Source organism: Chironomus tepperi, unplaced genomic scaffold, assembly GCF_022539635.2.
Source record: "Chironomus tepperi strain 1889 unplaced genomic scaffold, CSIRO-AGI_Ctep_v1 contig_85, whole genome shotgun sequence".
Classification (NCBI taxonomy): domain Eukaryota; kingdom Metazoa; phylum Arthropoda; class Insecta; order Diptera; family Chironomidae; genus Chironomus; species Chironomus tepperi.
The window spans coordinates 4109752-4125412 of record NW_027226207.1 but is presented as its reverse complement, the minus strand read 5'-3'; the positions used below and the strand labels follow the sequence as shown (position 1 = coordinate 4125412).

The 15661-nt window shown below is 31.2% G+C and overlaps 2 protein-coding genes across 12 annotated transcripts in view; both read right to left on the bottom strand.

Moving 5' to 3' along the window:
* Window positions 1-15661, bottom strand: part of CASK (peripheral plasma membrane protein CASK) — a 278246-nt gene that overhangs the window by 208029 nt on the left and 54556 nt on the right. The gene's annotated exons all lie outside the window — the stretch shown is intronic.
* On the bottom strand, window positions 5266-7158 carry LOC139086641 (putative GTP-binding protein 6). Its single transcript, XM_070635194.1, has 2 exons — window positions 6778-7158; window positions 5266-6683 (listed from the first exon to the last, which is right to left on the bottom strand). The coding sequence occupies exons 1-2, from the start codon at window positions 7023-7025 to the stop codon at window positions 5336-5338; spliced, it is 1596 nt and encodes a 531-aa protein (XP_070491295.1). The 5' UTR covers window positions 7026-7158; the 3' UTR covers window positions 5266-5335.

Below are 15661 nucleotides of genomic sequence, written 5' to 3'. Positions count from 1 at the left end.
ACCTGAAATTTATCATTCCAGCTCATGCCGATTTTTTTAAAGCAACAGCAAGAAATAAAAGTCGATGTCATGATGCTTGCTTTTTTTCTGGTTGTAGATTCATTCATGGAACTTATTCAATACTTTATCTATCTTTGGGAGCATGCTTTGCTTTCTTTCATCGAGGATGTAATGTGAAGAATGGTGTTATGCTTACAACGATACAAGCCATTTACAATATTTCAAGCTTTATCTCGTCTCTTCTTTTTTTCGGTACTCTTTCATTCTCGCCTCTTTCATTGCAGTTTTCATCGAGATTAGTATCAAATGTAGCATTTATATTGAGTCTTTTGTAGTCTCAAAGTAACGAACTTTTTATGTGAACATAAATTCCTTTTTTTTTTTTGGGAAACTAAACATGAGACGTGAAAAATTTTTTTTTGTTACTTGCTGCTATGGCTTTTTGGTACATCATGCAGAAAATTGAATCAGATGCTTGATTTTTGAGTTTATGGAATTTGAGAAATTTGTTACTTTTAAATTGGAGTTTGTTAAATGATTCTCATATTGGGGTTTATTTGGAAGTGACGGCTTTTAATTCATTTGATATAACTGCATTTAAAGTGCCATTATTAACGAATTTCCCGGTGGACCCGGAATCATTCACATTTTGCATTTAATTAGGGAAAATTGGCAAATTAGGTTTTGGCTGGATTTGAACCCACGACTGTTCGGGTTACCATACTAAATTTGAACCAAGCACCTTTCCTATTTGACCAGTAAGACACTAAACTGCTCAACATTAATGCAATCAAAAGTCAAGTCTTATCTTTTGATCTCATATCGACTTCTAGCTTCAATATCAAGTATCTACCCTCTAGAACTTTGAACATCATCCATAAACAACTCATGAACAGCTTCATACTCAGAAACCTAATTAAGCCATTTTGTACTGCATGCACGATTTATTAATTTTCTCAAAAAATTCCCACAATATGAAACTCAATCATCATTAGCTGCATCTCACGATCAGTTTGTGGAAAATATGAGAAAATTTTTAAAGTTCGTCATGTAAACAAAATTCATCATTTACTGCTCAATTATGAGGAATAAAATACAGTATATTCCATTTTAAAATTGTTAAACTAACATGGAAGCACCAAAAAGTAAACAAATAGACGGGAAAAGTTTGCCATTCATCTCATATCATAAGTGAAATTTTACTCATAACTACTTTCAAAATATGAAGAGATCCTTAAATAGCAGCCACGCTAGAAAAGACAATCAAAAATTTTCCATTTCAACTTTTCTCATAATTTTCCACTTTAAATCCTTTTCAGCAGTAAAACTCAACATATCGAAATAAATATTTTAAAATATGTACTGTATAAAAAGGCATGACGAAGGGATTGATGGATATTACTGATAAACTTGAATAAATAGACCTTTGTGAAAATGCGTAAAATGGAATTTCTTTTCATCACCTAACATTCTTAACCCACACTTTGGAACAACTAATGCAGATAAGTGAAGAATTCATGAATACAAAAAGGAAACGGAATCGGGTTAGTTTATCCTTTCAGGACTCAATTGGATTGGAGAAAATGGAAGAAGAAAGAAAAAATTCTCCAGAGAAAGTGAACCGGAAAAAGCAGGAAGAAATAAAATACGTCAGTCTATCAACTCAATCCCTCAACAAAAAAATCAGAAATTATCAAACATTATTGGAAGTGACGTAAGACATGGGACTAAAATGGGAGGAAAAGTAACGAAAATGAAAAGATTATGTCATGTCAAATGGAATAAAGTTTGGTAGGAAATATTCTTGGGCAACTTTTGATTAGAATTGGAGATGTTTATGAGTATTGAGCAGAAGTGTTCAACCTTTTGTATACGGTGGCACACCTTGATGGTAAGCCTCGACCGAAACCACACAGCACATGGTTCATCGAAATTCCAAACACTTTTCGCGATACACTTGTGTGCCGTGGCACACAGATTGTCCACCACTGGTCCTGTGTCATATGTTTAGGGAATATGCATTAGTTATTCATATTCATATGACGAATAACCAAATGAGATTGTACGTAATTGTGGTTGAGTGTAATTGTAATTAAGAACTCCTTACGGATTGTAAATTATGATAATCACGATGTTTATTAGACTTGACTGTATGGATAATTTTTATTGTAGCATAGGCAGTTACCTAAGATATATGCAAATAGGACAATCAATCACATGTTCAATTTATGCTATTGCGAAAAAGCATGAGCAACTGCATAGCGCCTGCCTATGCTACAAAGCACTTAATTGTAGTGATAGTGCAGCTCTAAGTATTAGAAATTGGAAAAAGGCAGTTAGCAATAGAGTAAGTTTTAGACGTCAACTGAGATAGGCCATGGATCACAATGTATGGATCTGTGCGGACAGCACACTTAGTAAGCAAGTGTCTCCATATGGCTAATTCCTTCGAACTTGACTTATCAATATCCAAAATTTCCTAAAAGAATCCCCTAAAAAAATCATAAATTTCCAACCACACGATTATACTAATCCCCAAATCACAGCCTATAGCGTGGCATCTAATTACCTCAAAAATGTTTCCCATATTTTATTATTGTGTACAATGACTTAAAGCATTTTCCTGTTAAAAATTTTTAAACATCAGGAGACATTTTCATTTAATAAGCACATTTGCAAAGAAGTATACACAGATATACATCTTATAACCGCCTAAATCTCCGCTCTTTGTTCATTTACTTAGATATATACATAAAGTATTGTATTAAGCAGAAACATACCGTGTAAGAAAATTTCTTTGTTAAATTATCGTCGTATTTGTATTTATTAAGAAATAGGGAGCTATGAAAAGGCACACCAATACATCTACACAGAATGTCTATAGAAAGAAAATTTGCGACAAACGGAAGGAATGGAAAACAATAAATATTTTTATGAACTGTGTGTAACAAAGGTACGAGAGTTATATGATTTCAAGTATGTACACATTTTGTATGTATCTATTCATAAAAAGAAGTGAAAATTTTTTATGATGTTAAGCCATTTCTTTTTATCCAGCATAAAAGTATGCTGTTTTATATGTAAATTCGTCTCAATAGTACCGAAAAAAATTGCATGAATATAACGTAAAAATGTCTCATTCATTATTCTTTATGATCAGGGCGGAATTACTTTATGATTTTTGACATAAAATTTGTTATTTATTGAACTTAAAACTATCCTTGCATCTGGTTCTTATATACACTTTTTAGCACTCTAACCTTGTCCTTATTTTACTTGGATTTCTGTTGCTGAAGAGATTTTTTAGGTGTTTTAAGGCTTTAAAATGAGAATCTTTTAAGGTTTTATCAAAATTTTGTGTGCTATATTAAAGATACTATCTCAACGGATTTTTGAAATTCAAATTTCATCACTCAGTATTAATGATGAAAACTCAACAGATTTTTTAAATTCGAATTTTGTAACTAAACCAACTTCAAATTCAGAGTTTCTGAACAAATACAATCACAGTAAGCAAAGAATTTTCATAGATTCAATTCAAATCAGTCAATCTTCTTTAAATCCCATCTTAAACTATTGTATATTGAAGCTGCTGGAAGCTAGAACAACCAATTTAAGGAGAACAATGTTCATGTTCCCCAGTCCTAAAGTAAAGAATTCCTGGTTTGGATGTGATGAAGAGGACGCTTAAGTTGGGAAGGATAGAGCCGGCTTTAGACGTTCTCTCATATGCGCCCCAACCAAAAAAGCAGTAAGTATGCATTTTTAAATTATAATACAAACTTTAATATAATAACATATCTCATTGATTTCTATTCGAGATTATTCTGTACTTATTATAAAATAAATGCTTCCATGAGCATCATTGATCACACGTTCTATGCTACAAATCTCCAATGAACATGCACAGCATATATACATCGATGAATCGATAAATATAGTTTTCATGTCGATTACATTTAATAAAGTGAACATAAATTACAGCAGTTCCACCCCGAAGATATTCTCCATGCATTTTGTCTTTCACTTTCTTTTCCCTCAAGAATTAAGGTAAAAAGGATTTTTTTTTATTATTAATACAGAGGTAGAACTTACACGATATATATAAAATCAAGACTTTGTACTTAATACTCACAGGTATGGATATAATAGCGAATATCCATTCATTGTCGTTGAGAGAACAAACAATTTTTCTTTATGTTAAGGCAAATAAATGGAATATAAATTCCAGACTCCCCAGATGCATAAATGATGAAATTTCTTACCTAGAAAATAGGAAACAGAAAGTTTAAAAAAAAGTCAAGTATGCTGTAAAAAAAATGCACATTCAGACATCAAACAGTCAAAGAGCTCTCTATATCCACTTAGTCATCGGGTTGTTTTTTAAAGAACATTGGGAGTTGTGCTATATATCAAACTTTTGGGTTGAGATTTTTTTATGAAGAACTGACCTTTAGATGCTTTGTTACTTCTTGAACTGTATTCAGCACTCCTTTTGTCTATTGATTGTACAAAAGAATGAGTTTAAAGAATCCTGAATCATTTGGACTCTCAAAAGTTGCCATAGAATCCATTGTGTAGTTTATTATTTGACTTTGAGGACTCTTCGTACTCAATTCAATCCCAAGAAGGTTCGCCTACAGCTATGAACTATCAACAGTACATGATCCCTTTAAGACACTCCATCCAAATCATAAATACATTTCAATTCCATTCCCACCCAAAACAGCATACAATAAAACGTTCCATTAATATATCTCGATTTTAATGGCAGGATTAATAACTTTAGTGCGCATAAAAACTGCACAAGTGTATTTTTCCTGCTTCCATTTAATATTAAATTCCATCATGAGAAAGCAATGAAAAGTGTGAAAAATTTTATCGAAAACTTTTCACTTCCATTCCTTTCAACTTCCAAATAGAAAGAAATACTTAACAAGAACTAGAACAAACGTACACTTGTCGTGTCAGGTCCATAAGTGCAAAAACATAAAACTTGCTAAATTTTTCAATTAAAACTTGGGGGAAAAAGAATCAAATAATAAAGAAAAAGTTTAATGTAAGTTGATTATTTAATGAAATGTGGAACTGAGGTTGTACGTGAGTGATGTATAGACTACATCGTGAAACAACAGTTTCTGGAACGTTTAAGCACAACGATTTTAAACTTAACAATAATTCTTAAATCTATATTTATGGTCAAATATCTGAAAATCAACAGACTTTAAGTCTTATACCTAAATTGCATGCATACCAACCATCCCATTTAATACTTGACTTTTTATTAAAATTGAGCTAAATCAGTACAGTCTTCAATTAATTAAATCAAAAGTTTCTATCCCTTCCGTCCACCGCTAATAAAATGATGCTTAAATTGGTCTAAAGCCGTCCTCGAAATCACAACATGTAGTAAAATTTTTTGGTTATCTTTAGGATCTGCGTCACTAGACGTAACAGCTGAATTTTTATAGAGCCATTGCATTTCAGCACCGCCCATAGGAACACGAATTGTTATTTTTAATCGATCTGTTGCCTTCAGTAACAAATCCTCAATTTTAGTCATGAGATCATTCATGCCAGACAATGTTGTGGATGAGACAGTGATTAAGTCGTTAAAGTCTCTCGAATTTTCATCAACCAAATCAATTTTGTTGCCAACATTTATGACATTATCTAATGTCACATCATCATCATTTCGTCTAATGCTCTTCAATAAGTTCTTTAAAGTATTTTCCACATGAGTTCTTTGCAATATCCAATCATCATGAGAAACATCTTGTACGTGTACGATGACATCAGCTTCTAGAGCATCTTCAAGTGTGGCAACAAAACATTCAATAAGTGCGGTCGGTATGTCAGACATAAAGCCAACAGTGTCCATGTAAAGAACCTCTAAACGACATGGAAGTAATCCAGCATGTGCAGTTACGTCAAGTGTTGCAAAAAGTTGATTTTTTGGTTGTAATGAAGCCTCATCTGTCAGTGCTTTGATTAACGAAGTTTTTCCACAATTTGTATATCCAACAATTGCAATAACGGGATATTGCTTCTGTTTGCGTTTATTGCGCAATAATTCACGATGATTTCGTAGCCTTTCAAGTTCTATTTGAATTCTCTTTTCGCGCTTTTTCAGCATCATTTTTTGTGAATCTGTAAGATATAAATTCTGTCCGACACTTCCTTGTAACTCCATATCTCTTAATTGTGACCAAATGTATGGAATTTCAGCTAGTGCAACTTGTAATTTCGCTTCTGTGGTTTTAGCATGTAGACGTAAAATTTGTACAACAACGGAATATCGATCCATAACAGGAATGCCAAAGTACTTCGACAAGCTCAATTTCTGAACGAATTTTAATGTTCCTTTACTGACAAAGATGCATGTTATTGGACGTCCACTTGAATTACAATTATTAATTATTTGTTTCAATTCGTCTAACTTTCCACTTCCGAAAATCAATTTTCTATCCATGTTCTCGAGTGGCACTTTCAGACTCACTTCGACATTCCAATTTAATGTTCTTATTAATGATTCAGATTCAGCTAGTTGATTCTCCGGTTTTATGTCTTTTATCTTTTTCGGTCCCCATTTTACGTACGGTTGAAGAACAATTACATTGTGGATATTGAGAAGCTTTTGATTTGTTACATGCATGGCACTGCTCACAATAGTATCGTATTCACTGGATGTGGGAGGAAATATTTATATTTGTTGGATTAATATGGATTTGATGGATCGTTGATATAAAATAGAGATAAGTGGATGTTCATACTTACTTATCATCCAAAATATTCAAACTCTCTGATTCTACATCCTTTTCCTTTCCTATGTCAACATTCATGCCTGTTTCAAATTTTCCATGATGTGTATTTCCACTTTCCCTTCGTCCACTTCTTGGATTATTATTTCCTGAGGAGCTATGCTTATATCTAGCTGTATATTCAATTGTTGACGATAGTGACCAAACAGTAGATGGTAAACGATGAAACTTTGATAAGATTGAAACTGTACGAAATGCAATCATGTTTTGTAAACTTTCTATGTGTCACTGAGTGATGTATGTTTATTTTCAGAAGCTAGCCAAGCAGCCTGACAGGATTTTGTTCGATCTGATGTAAGTTTGTATGCTGTAGCTGAGCCAACAAGAGTTGATATAAGGATATTTGTTTGTAAAGTGTAAGGTAAACGTCTCTGTAAGAGCTTCTGGGTAAAGTATATGCTCGAGAATCCTATTTTAGATTTACACAATGTAGAATAATATTTTCATCACGTATTATGTACATCCAGTAAGACTTTTTTTCTTACCTAAAGTAAAACCAGCTAATCCTGTGAAAAGTGCTCTTGTCATACACTCTAAATAACTTCCGAATCCTGGATGTTTGTCCTTTTGTTGTTCCTTCAATTTTCTAATATCGTTCATCACGATTTAGTAGTTTAATTTAATTTTTTAAACTCAATATTCTCATGTAAATAAAGCTGCAATTTGTTCGACTGAAAACCTCTCAAATTCCAATGAAACGAATCCAACGTCATTTAAAATTCCGTGGAAAAATTCAAATTTTTTTCCGTTATTTTTGTGAACATGTGATAGTTTTGACTTTAATATTTTAATTATGAAATTTAATACACTGGTTAATGCCAACGCAAAATAAATATGTCATTATTGACTGTTTATGTGTTTAATTATCAAATTTCACTTATTAATAAAAATCAAGAACAATACACAAACATTGATTTAATGAATTTTATGTAATAATATGTTAACAACGAGTCCCTATTAAAATAACGAATTTTAAAAATTCGAAACTTCATTTTTGCAAAACTTCATTTTTTCAACCATATCATTTTTTCGAAAAATTCTTCATGCAAATCTCTTATAATTTTCAAATTTTAAAAAACCGTTGATTTTTTCAAGCATTTTAATTTTCTTGAAAATATATTTTAGAGCTAAATTTTCTTCTTATATTGAAGAACTAAGCTAATTTAATTGTTTTTTACGTGAATAAACAGTTTTATTGTAGAAAACATTAGAAACTTGATGTATAAATGCATAGTAAATTCAACGGCTTTTTAAAATTTGAAAATTATAAGAGATTTGTATGAAGAATTTTTCGAAAAAATGATACGGTTGAAAAAATGAAGTGTTCGTAAAAATGAAGTTTCGAAATTTTAAAATTCGTTATTTTAATAGGGACTCGTTAACAACAATGTATAACCGACCTCTTTCGCGGTAAATATAATTTATGAGCAATAAGCTTATGCATTCAATTATTGAAATAAATTAAATTTGCTTCCATATGCTATAAAAAATTATTTAATTTTCCGTGAAATTTTTAATAAACTCAGTTAATTAATTTTTAATTAATTGACAATGTTTGGTGTTTAAAGAATCACTTCCAATAATTCAACAATAGAATAGTTTTGAACAATTGAGAGCTTTAAGCTGGAATTGTCTCCTTAACCTCGAAAATGAGTTAATGTGGAATTGTTTATTTGTGAAATTAATGTGTTTATTGATAGAGGAACTGGTGAAAAAGCAGTAATGAATATTTGCTAAACCTAGATAAACAGTGTGAGGATGGAGGATGCAGGAAAATTCAAAGAAAAAATCAATATTTGAATAATTTAGAAAAATTCATGGAATTTCCTTCCAACATAACCTAAAAGAACTGAGCGGCAATTCAAAGTTACTAAGAGACTGCTACGATACCGTGTTAACAGCAATGGAGTCTTGACAACAGTTCTTTGCTCAATTTTGACAGCGACATTGAATTCACAACATTCAAAAGTGAGGTTATATCATTTTCACATAATCGCAATCAAGTTTACAGATGTCACCTCCAAAATCCTTTACCAACATCGCAACATGCATAGCAAAACTTATTCACTATGCATACTTAATAAGATTTCAATGTGACTACATTAACATCTTCATATTCACACATTGCAAATCTTCAACTTCCAAAAATTGAATCATCAGCTCGAAGAAACAGTAAGCAATGTCGCACAATTAATGCAAAGTATGTAATTCAGCAAGTCTTCATTTCATTCCATTTCCAACTTTTTCAAAAAAATTCCTCAAGCATGAAATTTTAATTTCAAATTAATGCACATTCTTCATCCGAACACATTTTTCAATTAGGTATGCTCATTACGAACCTTTAACGCTCCGCATTTAGTTTGTACCGCAAAAAAAAAAATTATAATTTTGCTTCCTGTCTCTCTCATTACTTTGTGTTCTTAATATTTCATACAGAACAAAAAAAATTCAGGTTGATTCAAGTAAAAGTTTCTTTTAAAGCTTCTGTAAACTTTGTTCCTTTCTCGTTTTTCATTATCTTTTGTAAAGTGAATGAGTGGAAAAAGCAAGCGACTTTTAAGCTCCACACAGATGATTTTTTTGAGAGCTGCGGAGGAGGGAAGTAATAGTTTTCAGACATTATTTATAGAAAAGTAAATTGTTTACTGGAGACGGAAAATCTTTTACCAAAACAGGTACGATATAGCTGTTAAGCTGGTACGTGAAACTTTTTAGTGGAAAAAAGTTAAGCATGTTAGCCTTTAGCTGTATTTTCAAGCATTGATCCAACATCGATCGACAATTTAAGAATATTTGGAGACAATGGCTTTGGATAGGTAGTTGATCTTGTCTATATCTAAGGATTCCTAGAGCAGGACATGGTCTTAGCTCATGTTCTGATTATCGTAGACATGTCCTTTGTGATGCTAAGCTGAACAGTGCCAAGACAAAGGCATCATCACACATTATTGCCTATCCCTGCCTTAATCAAGGTAATCCCTAGACAAATGCTGTCATTATACTGCTAGGCATCCTCTCCATGTCATGCATCTATCAAACCCTGATTCGAAGAACTAAAATGCGTTTCCGACAGTTTTCAACAAACCCAACTTCACTAGTTTCAAACACGATGAGGTAAAAAAGAAAATATTTTTTCACACCAAGTCAACCGTTTTTATGAAAATCTTGTGAAAACTTAAACATGCACGACAAAAAAAATAAAGTGATAAGAAGTTCTCGTACGGTTTTGTTTTACTTTCAGCTTATAAAGCTATATAAATCCCTCAGGTCCATTGCATAATAATTTAATACGCTAATGCGAAAAGCTAATAAAATTCTATGATACATCATTTGCTATCAACATCAGTGCATTAACAACCATTTCCATATCAATTTTCAGCGTTTTTTTTTTTTCAGCTCTAATGCTAGTGAAATGTACACAATAATCTATTACGATAGAAATTGGCTGTGAGGGACTTATTTGATGCTTTTATTTCAGAAAAAGATTACTTGTTGATTCGTATATGAATGGTGGTGGTTTGTATTGATTTCAATCTGTTAGCTTATAGTTTGAATGAACATTTCAGGAAATGCATTTGCAGTATTGAATTACCTGATGGAAATGTTGCTAAAGTGATGGTTTTTGATGAATTTAATGTAAAATCAGAGTTATTTTAAACTTTCAGGAGAATAATGAATTTTAAATTGTTATAACGGTCATTTATAATTTGAATAATATTTCCCTGTGACATAGTTGATTACCCCTTTGAATATTCAGTCTTTTATTAAATTTTGAAGAATAAACATCAGCTTTTTTAAGATTTAAGAAGAAGAAATAGATTTACAAAGTAAACAGACATTATTTTGTCATAGAAGCATCTAATTAACATCATATTAAGGTAAATTAGTTCTATTTAAGTAACTAAAATACACAACATTTTAAAAACATTGTTTACATCCTTTTTTACATTATAGCCAACAAATATTGCTATGATATTCATTCTTAAAGACTAAACAACCCTAAACTCATTACCCAAACTGATCTAAACAACCAATAAATCACCCCCAACATTTTTAAAATCACAATTTCTCATTATTTTAATTGCAAATTTTCCCATTCTAATCTCAGACTATAATCAACAAGAAAATATAGTTTTAGATATGAAAAATAAAGTCTACAGCACAAAACTTTTTTGCTTACTTTAAAAAAACTAGCAAAATAAACATTTCTGTAAAATTGATATTCATTGTTTGTTGTGTCCCTTACGGCACTAATATGAAAAATTTTCAATTAAAATTTTATGTCAGATTATGAATTTTAATAGCCGTTTAACATATCGTTACATGAAAAAAAATAAAATTTTGTGCCTATTTATAGACTTTATGCATACAATGTATGTATGAGACATCAAAGTTGTAACTATGATAACGGGAAAAGGTTCAAGTCATGCACAAACATGCAAGCTTCCTATAGCATACATTAATATTATGTATGTCCAATGTTAAAGGATATATAGTTGGAATCAAAAATATAAAAAAAAATATTAATAGTGAAATGAAAATTCATAGATTCGATACATGACTGCAACATAGTCAGTAATTGGTTCTAAAAAGCTAGAAGCCACAAAACAGAAGTATGATATGTAAAATGTCCTGTTCTGATAAAAGGAATGGATTCAAAATGTTTTTTATGATTTTTTTTCTGCAGAATTAAAAAAAAAACTCTTTGATAAAATATAATAACAGAGAATTGAATTCATATACATATATCATCGTTAGAGGCACTCAACAAATCTATTTCATAATATTTACATAAATGGGAAAAGTCCGAAAGCTTGTTCATTTTAATCTCCATACAATATTGAATCTATGATTTTTACTATTCTATTGAAATATAAAAAAAATCCAGAGATTAAAACATTTTTTGTTGAACTTACCAAAGGGCATTTAATGCAGAACAAATGCTTTATGCTTTTTTGCAATTGCAAATTCATCAGATAGGATTTTAGTCTGTCTGATGACTTATTCAGACAAATTCGGATAGGTTTTATATTTTATTATACAAATTAATTCAATAGAAACGAAGGAACTGCTCAATTTAGCAAAGCTATGCCTTTCATGGAAATAAAAGGCCAGTCTAGAATTCACTGAATATTTATGGCTTATACTAGGCAATTAACGGCTGTGATCATAGCAACCAGACATCTTAGAGAGCTCGGATTAGAAGCATTAGCTGCGAAACATTGAGTTACTGGTTTGCATTATACCTGAATAGCACAATCCGGTTAATTGATCCAAAACCCGACTCCAGGCCGGCAGAGTACGACTTTGAATCGAATCCGATTTCATGCCAGAGTCAGCCCGACCTGAGGCCGGATTTTGGGCCGATTAACCAAATTGTACTACTCGAAATAAGTAAACTGTATTTAGTAAGAATATTTCAATGTTGATTGTTATTGATCAACAAATACTAAGAAATTCAAAATAAACTATGGTCAGCTCTACATAAAATAATACTTCCTGTAATAGCCTAACTCAAAATTCAACCGAAAAAGAGTAAATTTTGAAAATATTGACATCTAGATTGAAATGTATGTCCAAATATTTGTGATTGACTATTGAAATTTGCTCTTTCCATTAGATTTATAATTCCCTGTTCCAATTCATGCCTGAATACTTTGAATATTTTGTTGTCGATGACATTGTAGAGATCATTTGATATTTATAAAATTTATATCAACCAAAATTGAAGTGGACAGAAGAATTAGAACAGATTTGCGTGAAAAAGTCAAATATTTCCGAATTAATTTCTGTTGAAAGTTGCTAATTGGCTTACTGAGATAAACTATTCTTTGATAGATACTTTCATAATTCTACTGTCAAATTTCTAAAAATAGAATCATAAATGGTTTTAAAAATGCAATTGTATTGACTAAAGAACTACCAAAAAGAGTTCATCCACATCAAAAATTCATCAATATAACCAATTTATAGACAGTAAGCTTTATTAAAAATATCCAAATGCACAAAATTGAAGCCAGAAAAGATGTATGTAAATGACATTTTTGTTATTCAGACTTCATATATAGAAATCCGATTTTCAATATATCCTTTTAATACTTTTATATTGTTCATTCATAGATGTTACAGTATGACATGTGTAACTAGTTATGGTAACCAAAAATCTGTTACTAACTGTCAGAAAATAGGACTACAAAGACAGGTAATAACCACAGTTGAGTTTAGTTTTGAAGAAATTGAAGCTTGTAAGGACAGATAAGGATTGAATTAAAGCTAATCATCTACAATTCATAGATTTAAACCACAGATCAAGCTCTTTGTAGGTTAGAGTAAGACATGTTGAATAAGAACTGTCAACTAAAGGTTTACCACAGCTTGAAGTCGATTCGGATTTTGGGAGGAAAAGTCGAAACAAAACCAAATATTATTTGAGAATTTTAGTCCGATTTCCGAGCATACAATTTCCATCGTAAAAATGGGTCGAAATCCATCGTCAAAGTGCCGCCTGGGTGTCCTATCGTTAGTGCAGAAACGCAGCGGTGTCTTAACAAAAACAGTGTGCTGTATGAGATTCAAATTCCAAGAAAGTCAACATTATTCATACAAAAAGTAAAATTGCAAATTAATGACTGGAATTTATGGCAAGTTCCAGCTACAAAAAAACTATTCGCCATTCATATCTCCATAATTCATAAGATTAAAGTATTACATAATATTTCTGTCTATAGTAAATATGAGCATTAAAGCGTCAAGCACGACAAACGAGAAAATCATTTAATCCTTCACATAAAGCTTTCCAGTGTCTACGTAAAAAAAGTAGCAAATTTTTTTAATTGCATGGATTTTTTTCTGATGAATTGGCAGCGAGAAACTTTAAGGAACAAACAAAAAAGAGTCTTTTGTAATGAAATGCTGACTATTAATAAAGTTAGAAGTAAATCTGCATTATCACAACATTACTTACGATGAGATTCTTTTTTTGTGCTGATTTGTCGTAATGAAGAAAATGAGAATTAAACATGAGCGATCAAGTTTTCAACATTAAGCTTCAGATAAGTTCTTGAATGCTTTTAATTCCATTCGAGTAGTCGAGTATAATTAAAAACTTCCATGACATTAAAGAAAAAGTTTCATTTCTTTTTATCATAATTTGTTTTAAAAAAGAAAATAATTACAAACTTTACTCGTGTTTGACTTTAAAGACGATAATCTCTTTTGACAAAAAAGGAGAAAAAAACTTTAGTTCTAAGTGGATATTACTTTAAATCAGTAAATTTATACAAATTGAATCTTATGAATGGTTGAAGATGGTTGACTGACCTTAATTAAAAGGGGAGAAGTGCTGTGAAACTTTTGTCATTATTCATAATCTTTTAAAAGAAGCTATAGTTTCTAGACTGGTTCAAAAGGAGCAGAAAATGAACTTTTGAGTTATTGAATTAAATTGATTAAATTGAATAGTAAGGTTACTGTTCGAAGACAACTAATGATTTCTGATTTTGAAAGTAAAAAGTTAAGATTTCATCGCCAAATCAGTAATTATCCTCAACAAGCATACAGCATGCTCGTAAGCGTTACTCTCGGTATACTCTATGTTGGTCCCCTTTTTGTCAGTTGCGATCTCGATCTCGAAAATCCGTCAAAACCGAGATTTCGTCAAACCCAAATTATCACCACCTAAATACGTGCAACTCGTGTAATATAAATCCTAATTTGATGCGATATAATCCTATTATTACATATTCATAATTTTTAAATTCTATAAGTAAATAAGCTCCATATTTATAAAAAAAAAATTATTCAATTGAAGTAATGAGTAGGAGTAGGATGAGAAGCATGAAATTCCGACCAATCACTACGGAGAATATATCTCCTGAATTTCCATCATTCAATTCCAACGAGGATATTATTTGACAATACTTTGAAAATGAAGCCACAAAAGCAACAAAATTACAACAAAACCTGTAAAATGTCAATTGTAATTTCCGTTCAATGAGCTCTTCATTTAAATTGTTTGATTTCAGTGGCTTTTGCAAATATTTCCCAATATTATTGAAATTGTTAATAGAATCACAGTACAAGATTAAAATTGTGCTTCATTAGAGACAAATATTGAATAGATTATTTTCAGCTGAAGTTTAATATCATAAGCGGCTTGTAATTTACAAAAACTATTTCCATAAATATTTCATATTAGAAAATGTTACAGCATTTATCTCTCGTAATAATATTTGAAATGTATCATGAGGTTTTGGCATTTAATATTTTGTTTGTATTGACAACAATTCGGTTATGTCAGTATGGATAAATTTAATTCACGCATAGATGCATTTGGATGTAGAAAAGCAGCATGAATAGTAGACAATAATATTATTACAAAAATAGCCAGAATATTCTTTTTTTGTTATTATATCCAACATGCTTGTTTATCACAAATGCAAATGAAAATAATATTCATAAATCTGAATATTACATGGAGATAGTTATCGGGTGTTGGAGTTACCTGAACGTAAATTCCCAGACTAAAACGATGTATTCCCGTGATGCATATTTAAATTTGTGCAGGAGCATCAGACATGCGAAAAAGCAAACAATATATATATTGGGATTATTTGCTGATCATGTCAAATTTTAGTATTTGCTGATGAAGTCAGGCTTAGTGGTGGGTGGGTAATCAGATTAAACTTACTAAATCAACACAATGCGGCAAATTTTGCTACAACTCCTGACGGCTATTCTAAAAACGAACCAAAATCGGCCGTCATGTAGCCGTCAGGTTCTCGTCTCAATCAGTCGTCAACACGGCAACGTTGCGTCCTAACGACTACTTTATGCTGTTC

Bases quoted from the DNA above. Each gene is read 5' to 3' on its own strand.
- LOC139086641 (XM_070635194.1), bottom strand. From the start codon at position 7,025: ATGATTGCATTTCGTACAGTTTCAATCTTATCAAAGTTTCATCGTTTA. The intron at 6,684-6,777 runs GTAAGTATGAAC...TCCCACATCCAG, and splicing joins TTGAATATTTTGGATGATAA to TGAATACGATACTATTGTGA.